We start from the raw sequence: 14836 nt of genomic DNA, 5'->3' as shown, positions 1-14836 counted from the left end.
TCATACTTGGTCACACGTCACTTCACTCATTCAAAGGGCATAGATATAGGGAGTGCTGGATGATTTACATGGAAGTTAGATTAATGATCAAAATGTCCTTCCAGTAATGTCTGTGTAAGTTTTATGCTTACAGAGAAGGCAAATAAAGGTCATATCAGCAGCAAGCAAGCAAATTCAGATAGTTAATGTGTCAATGGGCCCATTTGAAATGTCATTTCATAAAGAAGAGCATCACCTCACACCCAAAGAGACAGTTTAATATGTGCTTCACTATGCACAGTGACGCGCAGTTACATTTTGTTTCCCTAACTATACAGTTTTGATTCCCTTAAAGTGATAATTCACCCACAATCATGTTCAAATAAACACTGGAATCACAGCTAGTTTCAATATTTAATCTTTTATGTCCCACAGAATGTATAAAGTCATACAGGTTTGTAATAACAAGAGGGTAAGTAAATAATAGCAGAATTTTAATTTTTGGATGAACTATCCCCTTAAAGTTCAGTCCGAACAAGCATTTGTGGGCAACAACACAAGACTGGCCATCTACTAATTACAGTCAAGACAATCGTTTGACCTGCTTTAACACTTTAGTTAAAAATATCTTTAGAAGAAGTATTTGCAGGAAAAGAAGAAATATTTGAGGATTTTTACTTCCTTGTGAAACTAGCTGCAAGATTACGTAGGTCATACTAAATCTTTGTAGAGAGGCACTTTCCGTCACAGAAGCTTTTACTGAAATGGAGTCCATGTCAGAAGTATTTTCTGCCCTCAGGGCATTATGCAAACAGAAACAAGTCTTGATCTTCAAACTCACTGCAGCTTATCTGTGCCATTTAACGAAATCAACAAAACTGTAGGGAATATCTTGTAATAAACTTTAAAAACCTCACTTTTAAATTTTCCTTTAATCTGACGAAACCGTTTGAGAACGATATGCAAATCTAAGTTAACACTGAGGGAACTGCCAATCAAATTCACCAATATAATTTATGCATTTGGGAGAGGATTTTCTCTAAGGCTAATACATTCAAGTTTTACACTTTGTGTGCTCCCGATCCTGTGGACTGAAGAGGTGGACGGGGTAAGTGAAGGGTTGACTGCCCTCTTCTGGCGAATTATTTTGGTGAACTTTTTTAGTAAACTTAGCTCAACCAACATTACATGTTGCTTAGAAGTCTAAATCGCATGTGCTTGAAGTCTAAAACGGCATGGTTAGCATGGGACAGCAACTGGCAAATCTAGTTCTGATAACCTGGTTGTCAATCTAATCTTAGCCGGCCCAAGAGAAGGGTGGATCATGAATTAAACAATACACACATATGACATCGGATAGTTTCTAAGTTGTTTATTCATTATCATCAAGTGCGGTCAATAAATACAAAAGCCTGAAATATTAGTTACATAACAAAAACCCTGCATTTCGTTTGGTAAATGACAAGTCAAGTTCTCAAGAGGCAAGATATTTAGAAACCTCTGGCCACTTTGACCACATTCATGACGCAAAGATACTTCCATAGTCCTGTTATTGGCAAAAACAAATATAAAATCTCATGTTGAAGTGTTAGTAGAAGAATCTAATAGGAAAAAAAACATTCAATCAAGTACATTAAGCTTTCTAGATTTAGAGTGCTACGTTGAAGTCTAAAAATGTACCTTTCATCTAATTTGCTTCGAACAAAATAATGCTTGTGTTTAACATCAGTACTGCCCAGTATTGCTACACAAATACACAAACAACTAGTAGCACAATATTTACACAGAACGAGCAGGCACTGACACTGATATGTCACAGCATAGATTTCTTTCATGGTAACATTTTGTCATTGTTGGCCACACAGTGGAGTTGTTCATTCTTTAATTACTAAAATGTTTTATAAAATAACTAAAGACATAATTTTAACATCCAGTGGATCTTTCTTTTCTTTTAAATCTGGTATTTCAAATCTTAAACAAAATTGCCAGTATTTCTGATCAAGAGGTGGAGTATCCTCTGAATGTTTTTTTTTTCACTGAACTGGGATACCATTAAAAAACATCCTGTTTAAAGGAAAAAGGAGTTAAAGGAAAAACTGTTAATGATACAGGCAACAGGAACAGAATATGTCTTGATCTCTGTGCATGTTATGACTGACTGTACAGGAGCCTGTTAGTCATCCATGCCAATATTACGGAACAGGTAAGACATGGATTCTCCGTTGTGGATGCGGCGGATGGCTTCGGACAGGATCATGCTGATATCCACCGTCTTGATCTTGGGACACTGGAGTTTTTGGATCTCGTGTGGAATGGTGTTGGTGACAACCACCTGTATAGAAAGACATCAAAAATCAGTACTCATGGAAAAAAACTCATAATTCTGAACCTCGAATTAAAAAGAAGGGTTGATGACCTCATCTATGGCGGACTCCTCTATTAGATGAGGGGCATCTGACGAGAGGATTCCGTGTGTGGCCATGACAAAGATCTTGTAAGCGCCTCTTTCCTTCAGTGTTTCGGCTGCTGCTAGGAAACTGTCAACATCGTCAATGATGTCATCCTTAAAAAAAAAAAAAAATATTATTAGAAGAGGGGTGATTTTAAAATAGCAAAAAGTTTTTTTTTTTTTGTGGAAAAAAAAAAAAAAAAATGTATAGTTGGCAACATCTCTTTTTCATTTAGTTTAAGATGAAGCACTAAAATGAACTGAAATGTAACAACCTACAAAAAAACTAATAAAAATGGATAAAACAACATCACAAAGAACGAAAACAGAACGCAAAAATTAAATATATTTCAAAAGTATTAACAAATAATATTCTAGTACATCAGTGGTACTAAAATAACACAGGCCTGAAGACATTCAAATCATCCTGAACTCACCACTATGATGGCAATTCGTCCACCTACATCTCCGACCACAGTAATTGGGGGTTTTTCTTTGGGAATAAGCACTGTACAAGAAAAATAAATAGGATAACAGGGAATAGGATGGAAAACAATCAATCAGACTCAATCAGCTCTCTAAAATGAGATTCTCACATGGTATCTCTAGGCTTGGATGGATGGCGCCAATGTTTTTGACAGTGGGAGGGGAATGGCGTCCATCCACCAGGTCAGATTCAGCGTCCTGGGCTTCACCGTGGATCACAGCGATACCCAGCCGCAACCTTTCAGCAAACGACTGGGCCCTGTGAAAGTAACGATAAAAAGTGGACTTTCAGTGTTTTTGCCACGTGGCTGTTTTGACACCCACAACCCCACATAAATCTGGTTGCACAATCAAAATTAGAGAACTAACACCACTAGACCATTAGCGAGAGCATCTGACAAAAAGGTTATGCTGTTGCATTCTGCTGAAAACATTACTCTAAATCCTGTTAGTCAGAGGAAAAAGCAGTTCCAAGTAATCAGTGGTTCTCAACTGTTGCAAAGCCCACCTCTGTCCAAGACAATATTCAAAAGCCTTCATATTTATTATTTGGGAACACTTAACACTAAGGTTTCATTTGTTAACAGTAGTTAACTAAATTAATTAGCATAAACTAAGAATGAAAAATACTTTGAAAGCATTAATTAGTCTTAGTTAGATGTTGATTCCAAAATTTACTAATATGTGATTCAAATCAAATATTATATCTATTAATGTTACTGAATGGTTGAAAAATAAGTATTCACCTGAAATTGATCATTTATAAATCTGAATACATGTTTGCAAACGCTACATTAAAAAATGGATTGATAAACTGCATCAACCTACACTAATGAAAACAACACATTTACACTGTTAACACAGACAAGTACAATCAGTTTATATCAGGATAGTACGCTGTCACCATCAGGGCAACACTCGGTGTCTACATTAAGGCCACTGCAGTTTTAGTGTCATACTCTTGTTCAAACCCACAGAAGAAAAATCATGCTCTGCCGGAACAAGAATACCGATAACTATCTGATTACCGCAATTCTCATGAAGCTTTTAAGAGAATTTTATCCTGCAGGATGCATGACCAAGAACCAAATACAGTGGGTGTAGAAAGAATCGCCCCCCCTTTTTAAAATAATCAGATTTTGTTGCTTTGTTAACTGAAATGAAGACGGACACAGATCTTACTTTCTCCAGCTGTATTTACTCTTTTCTTCTTTTCTATACCCACTGTATACCAGTAAGAACTGAAATATTGACATTTAGAAGCATCTGAAAGCACACATCTGGAACTCTAGCCAACTAACCAATGCATATAGAGATTTCTGTGTGGGATTTGGATAACAGGTAAAATTGTGAAGGTAATTTAACATTTTACTCTAAATACAGAATGGACACTTGACTAGGCGATCATTCTAGTTCTTGTTAGCTTAGCACCTATTCTTTTTTGTTTTAGTCAACACAGCTAAACTACTGACATGACATGGCGAAGTAAGATCTGAGTTCACCTTTTGGCTGATGCTGGAGATTTGGCCACAATTACAGCATTTCTGTAGTCAGGAATCTGTATGCAAGAAAAACAATTATTAATGAATTAAAAAATATATATGGACACGTTATTTAAAAATCTTAAAAGAGCACATACACTTAAATAACACACACTCACAGTTCATCACTAACTAATGCAGATGCCCTTCCATCAGAGCGAGAGAAAGTGATCATGAATACAAAATTAATGCATAATCTTGAGTGGAGGAATTTATGCAGAGAAATATCAGTCAAATCTAAATCTCTCCTGCTTTCTATTTTTATTAACAAACCTAACTGGTGACATTCACAGAGTGAATCACTGACTGTCTCATAGTTCAACCTGACAGCTTTGAGAAGACGAACAGGAAGAAAACGGTCTACAGGAAATCCTGATCTTATGCAAATGAGATCCACACATGCAATAGACCTACTTCTTCCTGGATGTACTGCAGCAGGAATGGTGAGGCCCGCAGGTTGTCCACCGGAATGTTGAAGAAACCCTGGATTTCCTTTTGATGCAAATCCATAGTAATGAGATGAGTCAGACCTGCTCAAAGCCACAATGAACAGAACCAACAGACAAAACAAACCAGTTGGAGGACTATAACTGGACAATAGCCTTATAAACCTAAAATGCAGGGACGATTAAGTATCGGATGGACTCGAATTTACCTGCTTTACACATCATTGAGGCAAGTAGTTTAGAGACGATGGAGCCTCTCTTCCTCATTTTGCACTGTTTGCTGTAGGGGAAATAGGGAATGACGCCAATGATGTTTCGGGCACAGGACGTCCTGCAGGCATACACCATAATGAGCAGCTCCATGATGGTGGTATTAACATCCCTGCAGATGAAGGAGGAAGAACAGTGTTAAAGACTTAAACCCTAATTTGCATACATGGAGATTTGCGCATTTAACATCAGTATCAATGTCAAACTGAGGGTTAATTTGCCCTATTTGCATAATTCTGCATAATGGCTGCTAGGGATTTGAGCTATCAAGCAAAGCAGGTCTCTAGAAGCAAAAAAGATGACTTTGGAAGTAAAATTAACCCCCCCCCCAAAAAAAAAATTACAATTATGGCTCCAATGTCACTCAAACACAGTTTCCCATTTAGTCAATTTTACTTTACAACTAGACTTTTTTGTTTGCTTATAAAAATATTTTTAGAATTCCACTATTCCTTTATTTATAGAACACTGTTATTAATATTAACGGAATTCTGCTGTGAACAAAAAAATATAAATTACATTGTTACTGTTTTTTTTTTTTGGCTTATTCACGAATTGAAGAGCTTTTACATCACAAGAAGAATTTATTACTTGTGACGTTCCAAATGTATTCTAGTACAACACTTACTTTCTTCAGATGAACATAAAGAAAGATTAAAAAAAACAAATCCATCTCTATGAGCCCACATAATGCAAATCTAAGGGATGGCCAAAGTTAATGCTTTTAAAGACCTCACAAAATGAACAAATCAGTAATCCATGTGACCCAGTTGATGAATCAAATACTTTTGAAGTGAAATGAAAGGTGTAAGAAAAATACTAATATTTTCAACTTTTAACTAAGTGGTTGCTTTCGGCTGTCATATAAGTTCATGATTGAACGTATGGGCTAGCCTTCTGTTCTCTTTGTGTGCTTTTAAAGCGTTAACTTTGAGGGACCATTAAACTTTCAGTATATGGACTTATTTTTCTAAAAATATTTATTTGTGTTTATTTGTAGAAAGAGAGTCATATATATATATATATATATATTAGGGGTGTAACGATACGCGTATTCGTATTGAACCGTTCGGTACGACGCTTTCGGTTCGGTACGCGGTACGCATTATGCATACCGAACGGTTCGTTGGACTAATTAATTATATTTGGAAAAAAAAAAGAGAAATATAATGATATGCATTCAACAAGGTAGCCCAATAACCCAAACGACGTAACAGGCAACGCCCCTGACACTCCCGAAGAAGAAAAAAACACCAACTTATGTTTATGTTATGTTATGACTCAGTCAGGCGCTCGCTCACTCAGTACGCGCTGAAGGCTCGTTGCAAAATGGCCAATGCGTTTAACAGACTAGAAAAAGAAGATGACTCTCAAACATATTGTTTGAGATGCATGATTCCATCTATGAGCTGCTCGATCAGAGTGACATGAGAGCCCCTCCTTAGAACATTATTTGTAAATCCATGTTATGGTAAGTGTGCACGTGAAGTCTTTGCACACTTTCTGAAATCCACACTGTGGTAAGTTTGCACACTACACTAGTGCTCTGCATTCTTTCTAAAATCCTATATAGTGAGGGCTTCGCGCGGTTGCTTCATTGCTTTAAAAAAAAAAAAAAACACCAGCGTGAATACTTGAAACATGTCAACTCATTTACGCCGACATCACCTTATTGTGTCAGTATCTGGGAAAAGACGAAAAAAAGGAGAAACATGCACGCAACAAACTATGCCTGCAGCATTTAGACACCAGTATTATAGCTTACAGGGAATCCAAAGTGCACCCAAACACCAGACCTGTTGGTTATTTTAGGATCTTATATTTCTGGTCTGTTAAATGCATTAGACATTTTGCAATGAGCCTTCAGCGCGTGCTGAGTGAGCGAGCGCCTTAGGGTCCGTTCACATATCGCTCCTAAAAACGCGTGGAAAACGCTAAGCACGTCTTTCTCCTCCTTTCCAAAGCGCTCGGGCAGAAGCGCTCATGAGGCGTCTGTCTTTGCTAAGCAACAATGACGTGCTCTCTCCATGAGACGCGGAAATTTCAGCAAAGGATAAATGGATTTGCAGCTCTAAAAATCGCTTGCAGTAGCTCTGCTACTAAATTTATTTCAAAATTGCAATCCATATACAACTATGATCAGCTGTTCCTTCATCTTGGCTGAGTTTTCAACGTTGTTACGGGAAAGGATGAAGCTGATTGGTTAGTTCTTGTCACATGACCCGCGGTGCGCTTGCGGCATTCTGAAAAGTTGAGATGTTTTTGCATTTTGCTGTATCTAAAACGTACCGAACCGAACCGAACCGAACCGTGACATCAGTGTATCGTATCGAACCGAACCGTGAATTTTGTGAACCGTTACACCCCTAATATATATATATATATATATATATATATATATATATATATATATATATATATATATATATATATATATATATATATATATATATATATATATATATATCTGGAAAGGTTTGAGGGTGAGCAAACAATGAGAGAATTTTCTTTTTGGAAAAGAGGATCCCGTTAAGGTTTCTTACTTGGAAACAGTTTGGATGATGAAAACATCCTTGCTGCGCACAGATTCTTCGATTTGGACCCGTGTTTCTGTGGGAAAAGAAATGTTACTTTCATTGTTTCTTTGGTCCGCTGTAAACATTTCACTTTACAAAACAGACTGGCTATTTAAAAGCTAGCACAAGGACGTAACATTGCATGGAAAGCTGGGAGAATCGTCTGCATGTGGGAGTGCAAGCGTATCTCCATTTCAGTATACACGAGCATGACCCAAAACAAAGACTGTCAGTTTAATTAGTCAACAGTAGCTCAGATCGCCGATCTGTTTTGTCTGCTCTCTCCAGCGTGGCATGTCAAGAATGAACAACCACTACAGCAGAGGTCACAGACATTGCTGTTGAAGATAAAAAAGAAAAAAAAGAAATACACAGATATTTAATGGAAAGTAGAAAAGAAAACAGGTCTTCACCTCTGTTGGCTTCTTGATAGACCTGCACCTTTCCAAGCTCCACACCCAACCGCCTAAACAAGAACAGAAGTTCAAGGCAATATGATGCAGTATATAACAGGTTAAAAACAACAGAAATCTTTCGTATTTGACACACAAGTTACAAGACGTAAATCGGTTGTCCCAAATTATATTTCACCACACAATATAAAGACAAAAATAAGAAATGTAATTTACATTAAATATTTTTTTTTATTAAAAATAACCTTGCTTTCATTTAATTTAGTTCCTTTAAGTCATATCAGCTTTAAAAACAAGGCGATTTGCATGACAAGAAAGTCAAGTCTGTTAAAAACTTCATAATTTAAAATGGTAGTAGTGTACTTGCACTTACTTGATTTGTTGTTAACTAGCACTCAAAAGAATACAGTTGTTCTAGCTCAGATTTTGCTCAGTTGGACAATGAATGTCTTTCCACTCTGTCCTAACTACCCAATATAACTGGCCTGTTATACTGGAGCTCCAGGGGACACTTACTCGGCTATCCTCTTCCCCAGCTCTCTGCTGGAGGGGTGGGAGTTGGCCGTGAAGATGACCAGGCCTCCTTTGGCGGCACTCATGTCCTGTGGTTTGGTGTCTACCTCTAGGGACTCGGGCAGTGGCTCCCTGGGCGCCCAGGCACTGCTGAGCCCTTCCTATCAACAGGACCACAGGCACAATTAGTTTCACACCAGACACTTCCTACAAGAACAAAGGGAAGATGGCATGTTTACACGCATGAATTAACCCAGACTCGATGAGAAACAGACTGGCACGGATGACTAACTGCTGACACACATCTGTCTGCAACAGCAGTTAAGCAGCTTCCGAGTCTGCGCGCGCGCGTGAGTCACGATTCGTGACTGGTGCGCGTAACCGGTCTGTCACGACAGAACACGATGAATCAATAACTCGCGATCCACCGCACACTGAGGACTCACAGAAAACACGACTGAGGTTACACTGTCCCGTGAATGGCTAAATGTATGGACAAACACAATTATTACGCTAAAATGTTTACCCATTGCATTTGTATCGCTGCTAAGCTAACAAGACATTTGTTGCCATTAAAAATGAAAGATTAATACACCTACATTCATGTCAACGCAAGATCATTTATGTTGTGGGTTTGATTTCGTAAACTAAGAATTTTGTCGATTCTCACCAGTTTGATCTTTTATTCGATCTCTTCGCGTGGTTTACTGTATCAGAAGCTAAAATGTGAACTGTGCTACCCTATAATACCCAACATGGCCGCCAGACGCACCACTTTTCAAAATAAAAGTCACGTTTTTATTAATTGTAAAACATTACAAACTGACATGAGCGTTGTTGGTGTGGTATGGATATGTAGCTACATAATATCTCTGCCTGTTGGCCTGTATTTTCTTTTACTGTCTATGGTATTTTCTGGTATGAAAGTGAAAGTGAAAGTGAAGTGACATTCAGCCAAGTATGGTGACCCATACTCAGAATTTGTGCTCTGCATTTAACCCATCCGAAATGCACACACACAGAGCAGTGAACACACACACTTTGAGCACACACCCGGAGCAGTGGGCAGCCATTTATGCTGCGGCTCCCGGGGAGCAGTTGGGGGTTCGATGCCTTGCTCAAGGGCACCTAAGTCGTGGTATTGAAGGTGGAGAGAGAACTGTACATGCACTCCCCCCACCCACAATTCCGTCCAGCCCGAGACAATGAACAATGAACTGCTCATGCATTGAAAGAATGAGTCACATTTTCTGAAAAAGAAGTACACTTTAGCATACTTTTGAAAGGGGTACTATTTACAGACATAATATATTTAAAAAATAATTTAGTTAAGTTCGAAATGAATGCATTGTTTTTGTACACTGAACTGCACGTTAATTGCAATTTGATGAAAGTGTTGAGTTTAAATCTATATTAAATGCAATTGACTCAAGTATATCTTTGTGTAATATTTAACCTCATAATTAGCTACTTCAATTGTCTTTGTAATCTGGTTAAATTTTTTTATTTTATTCTATTACGATATATTTTTTGGACAAATTAAATTTTCATGTATTTGTAATAAAATATTTTTTTAATGAAGTGTTCTCTCTCTCTCTCTCTCTCTCTCTATATATATATATATATATAATGTAGTTTACAGTACCACTTTTGAAACTTCAAACATTATTATAAAGCCAACGTTTTAGAAGCATACGTGTGTGTTAGGAAACATAGTCACTTAAGTGGATTTATTTATTTACTTACTGTAGCGAATTACTTTTCCTTTATATTATTCCCTGTGAGAAAATGCAGTCATTCTACCGATGCAGCGAATCAAAGCTGAGGATATGCCACATGTTTTGAATGAGTGAGCCAGACACCAACACCTTGATCACAGACATCCATCAGCAGTCATCTTAAGGCTAGTCTCACGCCCCGGAGTCCCTGACCGCTGATGAGGTCTGGCTACACAAGACTAGATTGCATTTTCCTCTCACTCACTCCTGCTTTTTAATGACCTATCTGCAACTCTGTACTACCATCTAGTGCCAGATTACAATACATGTCCATTGTTCAACTGATTTATGATGCTGAACTGAAAGAGTATGCAACTTCTGCTTCTTTACCCATATTGAGAAGTTTCCTCTATATGTTGAGAATTTAAATAACTGTGAATTAAGGTATACTCATGGGAAACCTGCAAGGAATGGGAAATGAAACCAATGATTGTTAAAGGGGGGGTGGAATGCTATTTCATGCATACTGAGTTTTTTACACTGTTAAAGAGTTGGATTCCCATGCTAAACATGGACAAAGTTTCAAAAATTAAGTTGTACATTTGAAGGAGTATTTTTGTTCCCAAAATACTCCTTCCGGTTTGTCACAAGTTTCGGAAAGTTTTTTTTCGAGTATGGCTCTGAGTGGCGTTTGATGGAGCGGAATTTCCTTATATGGGTCCTGACGCACTTCTGCCGGAAGAGCGCGCGCTCCCGTATAGCGAGGCTGAGCAGCACAAACATTTCACTGATCGGAGCGAGAGCGTCGCGAAAAGTCACAAAAGAAGTGTGTTTTTGGTTGCCAGGGCAAGACAACCCTGCACAGATTACCAAAAAAAAAAAAAAAAAAACAGCATTAAGGGACCAGTGGATGGAGTTTATTTTTACAGAGCATCAACGGAGTTGTGCAAGTGTTTTTGTTTGTTCCCTGCATTTCGAAGATGCTTGTTCACAAGGCCCAGTTTGACGACGGATTTGCGTATCGTTTATTTCTTAAGGATGATGCAATCCCAAAGAAAAAGGGTCACGATGGTGTGTTGGAACCGCAGGCGGTGAGTAAAACTGCTTAAAATATCTCTGCCTCCTTGTTAGTGCGTCCCCTCCCACGCCGGAGACCCGGGTTCGAGCCCCGCTCGGAGCGAGTCGTTGCTGCTGCTGCTTTCGTTCAGTTTCAGCCTCTGGATCTGATTCTGGATCATAAATAAACAGCTGAATCTGACTGTAAGCCATGGTTTGTTTTGGATGATGGGTTTTCCCTCACGGTAATGTCACAGCTTCCAAACGCTCTCCACGCAAAAGCCTACTGGCGCTCGTGATTCTTTAGCTCCGCCCACACGTCACGCCTCCAGTCGGTCGTGTTTTTCCGGCAAAAATCGGTACAGACTATCTTTCTCTTATGAATATAATAAAACTAAAGACTTTTTGGATTTATGAAGGATGCAGTACTACTCTATATGTACTCAAGATTAACAGGATATTGAGTGAAAACGAGCATTTCACCCCCCTTTAAGAAAGCAACACACTATTACAGAGTCTTGCTAAATAAGTTCAATTGCAAAACCAAGGGTGAGGGAGGGCATGCAACTTTAAGCCACAAAAAGAGAAACAAAACTGCTTTATAAATGGAAGCAACAACATTTCAGGGACGAGTTAGTGGGAATCATGAAAAGTCATGAAAGTCACATACACAAGAACATCAAGAAAAATATTTAAATACTAAAAGAGAATCATTTCAGAAAAGATTACACATAATTCCAGGATTTTTAGTTACAATGAGGATATAAAATGTACAAATTAAAGCATAATCTATACATAATTTGTTCTTGTTTTGGGTAAATCATGGGTTAATAAAGATTTTATTAGAGCAGGGTGTCTGTAGGTCAAAAATCAGTCAGATCATTCATTTTAATAAGAACATATTATTCCGAATGGAATGTGTTCAAGATAATTTAAAAACACAAATTAAGGGTTTTAGAGGATGTATGAATTCATAACCATATAAATGTCTTTATGCACAAACCCACATACTCATTTGCTCATAAAGAGCAGAAATAATGGTGAACGGGGAAGGCGGCAGCTGCAGAAAGAGCGATTCCCAGACTGTCCCCTACACTTGCTGCAGCCATGGCAAACTCTCTTTTGTGCTTAGCGGTCTGTCCAGAAACACAGCATAAGAAAATGCATCAGAGACCACTCTGACTGATACATGCTGATCTAAATCAAAGAACAAATGGCTTGACTGAGTTTCGTGTACCTCCTCTCGGATGAAATAGAAGGTATTTAAGTGGCTGCTTCTCCCAACAGACCCTCATAGAGGACAATAACAAAAACCAGCCATGGGTTTGGCAAGAACTGGTAGTACACAGCAAATCCCAACAGAACAGCATTCAAACACTAGAGAGAAAGAGTAATCCATGTCATGAAGAGTTCTTTACTTTTGTGTTATATTTATTGTTTGGTATGCATGCATTAGCTATGTACTGTCTTGTGCTTTAACTCCAGATCTCAGTAATGAATAAAGAGCCATTTCTTGTAAGTTTTTAATCTTCCTTCAATCTTCAGACTGTTGTTTGAATAAGAACCACAAAAAATATTAACTGCTTTTCAAAAGTTTGGGGTCTGATATTTTTTTCAGCTTTGGTTAGCATAAAAGACTTAAAGATCTTACTGAAAGAAACATTTTTAAAGGTAGTGTCATTCAAAGTCATGAAATAAAGTGGGATGTGCTGAGTCTTACCAGCGATACTGTTCGTTTGAGAGACGGGAGTGAGTGAAGTAGAGCAACTCCAACTAATATTAGAGAGATGCATGGATAGATATTAATATTTAGTGATAACAGATTGTTCTGCTGCTGTCTCACTCTTTATGACTTTGAACTAAGATTGTAGAAAACACTCACCAGTCCCTGGTGAAGTAAACCAAACCAAGAGGGAAAATAAACTTCAGCAGACCCTGAAAGAGATCACATGAGTAGGAACTAAATACTCAGATTCAGAGGAAGTGTATTTGTTTGACTACAGCACAACAAGACACACACACACACACACACAATCCTAACCTACATAGCAAACACAAACTATGATCCACTTTAAAAAAAAAAAAGTGAAGTGAAGTGACATTCAGCCAAGTATGGTGACCCATACTCAGAATTTGTGCTCTGCATTTAACCCATCCGAAATGCACACACACAGAGCAGTGAACACACACACACACACACACACACACACACACACACACACACACACACACACACACACTGTGAGCACACACCCGGAGCAGTGGGCAGCCATTTATGCTGCGGCGCCCGGGGAGCAGTTGGGGGTTCGATGCCTTGCTCAAGGGCACCTAAGTCGTGGTATTGAAGGTGGAGAGAGAACTGTACATGCACTCCCCCCACCTACAATTCCGTCCGGCCCGAGACTAGAACCCACAACCCTTCGATTGGGAGTCCAACCCTCTAACCATTAGGCCACGACTTCCCCTTCTTTAAATGCGCACCAAAGATATTATATAAAAATTAATATATAAATGTAACATCGAAAGATGTGGACAGCATTTCTAATGTTCAGTGGACTACAAAAAAGATATTTTATAAATCGGGAAACTGAGATCACATGACTAAAATAGCATTGGTAATGAAAATAATTCACTGCATTCATCCCGATGTGAATAAATAATATCTAAAACAATAATGAAAAAAAATTACTTTGTGCACCTTTCACTTTCATTAAACATTTATTGACCAAAGCAGATGCAATGTCATTTAAGCAGACAAGAAGCACCAAACTAAGGACCATATTAATATAATATGAGCCAAAGGAACAAGCTAAGGCACAAAGTAGGTCTAACCTTCATGATATATATTTTGTTGGTGAAGGTCAGGGGTCTGATGTGCTGGTCCTCTGTCAGAAAGAAGAAAGTAAGGCCAGTACATCTCTATGAATGGTTTATCATTATGAGCATGAAAAGCTGTACAGGTCCTAACTGAACACACCTTGTTCTTCTTGAGTTGTCTCAGCATCCTCATTTGTATAGGTCTCTTCTTCAATTAAAGGACCCCCAGCCACTTAACACACTCCTTAAAGAGACAGAAACACAGATGCAAAGTATAGATACATATCACGTAAAAAGCGAGATCTGCAACTGGGGCTTTTTACATGTTTTTGAAAGAGGTCTCTTATTATCAAAACATAGTAAAAAGGGTAAATTTCATTATCACTAAAATTTGACAATTGCTTATTTGATCCTTCAGAAATAATTTTAATATTCAGATTTTGTGTCAGGATCTTTATTTGGTGAACTGAAAGATCAAAAGAACAGCATTTATTTAAAAGAGAAAGGTTTTGCATTTTAATATGTTTTTACTTTAACGCATCCTTGCAGAATAAAAACATTAATTCAAGAAT

At 38.1% G+C, this 14836-nt stretch overlaps 1 protein-coding gene and 1 long non-coding RNA gene across 6 annotated transcripts; both read right to left on the bottom strand.

Moving 5' to 3' along the window:
- Positions 1-1336: 1336 nt before the first annotated feature.
- Positions 1337-10543, bottom strand: prpsap2 (phosphoribosyl pyrophosphate synthetase-associated protein 2). Of its 5 annotated transcripts, none has more exons than XM_026213092.1 (11): positions 10420-10543; positions 8677-8834; positions 8161-8213; positions 7715-7781; positions 5111-5283; positions 4870-4985; positions 4417-4472; positions 3025-3173; positions 2866-2936; positions 2396-2542; positions 1337-2311 (listed from the first exon to the last, which is right to left on the bottom strand). In XM_026213092.1, exons 2-11 carry the CDS (start codon positions 8757-8759, stop codon positions 2153-2155), a joined length of 1074 nt encoding a protein of 357 aa, XP_026068877.1. In that variant the 5' UTR covers positions 8760-8834; positions 10420-10543; the 3' UTR covers positions 1337-2152. The 5 variants fall into 5 exon arrangements, with proteins under 5 accessions (XP_026068877.1, XP_026068861.1, XP_026068869.1 ...); XM_026213076.1 differs by lacking the exon at positions 10420-10543 and adding an exon at positions 9344-9466; XM_026213084.1 differs by lacking the exon at positions 10420-10543 and adding an exon at positions 9344-9428 and having other exon boundaries at positions 8677-8880.
- Positions 10544-11897: 1354 nt separating this feature from the next.
- Positions 11898-13393, bottom strand: LOC113050479 (uncharacterized). Its single transcript, XR_003276772.1, has 4 exons — positions 13330-13393; positions 13168-13220; positions 12685-12824; positions 11898-12583 (listed from the first exon to the last, which is right to left on the bottom strand). It is a non-coding gene; the product is annotated as an uncharacterized LOC113050479 (long non-coding RNA).
- Between the last annotated feature and the right edge of the window lie 1443 nt (positions 13394-14836).

Source organism: Carassius auratus, chromosome 3 (genome assembly GCF_003368295.1).
Source record: "Carassius auratus strain Wakin chromosome 3, ASM336829v1, whole genome shotgun sequence".
Classification (NCBI taxonomy): domain Eukaryota; kingdom Metazoa; phylum Chordata; class Actinopteri; order Cypriniformes; family Cyprinidae; genus Carassius; species Carassius auratus.
Note: the sequence above shows the minus strand (reverse complement) of the source record. Positions and strands in the feature narration are given on the sequence as shown.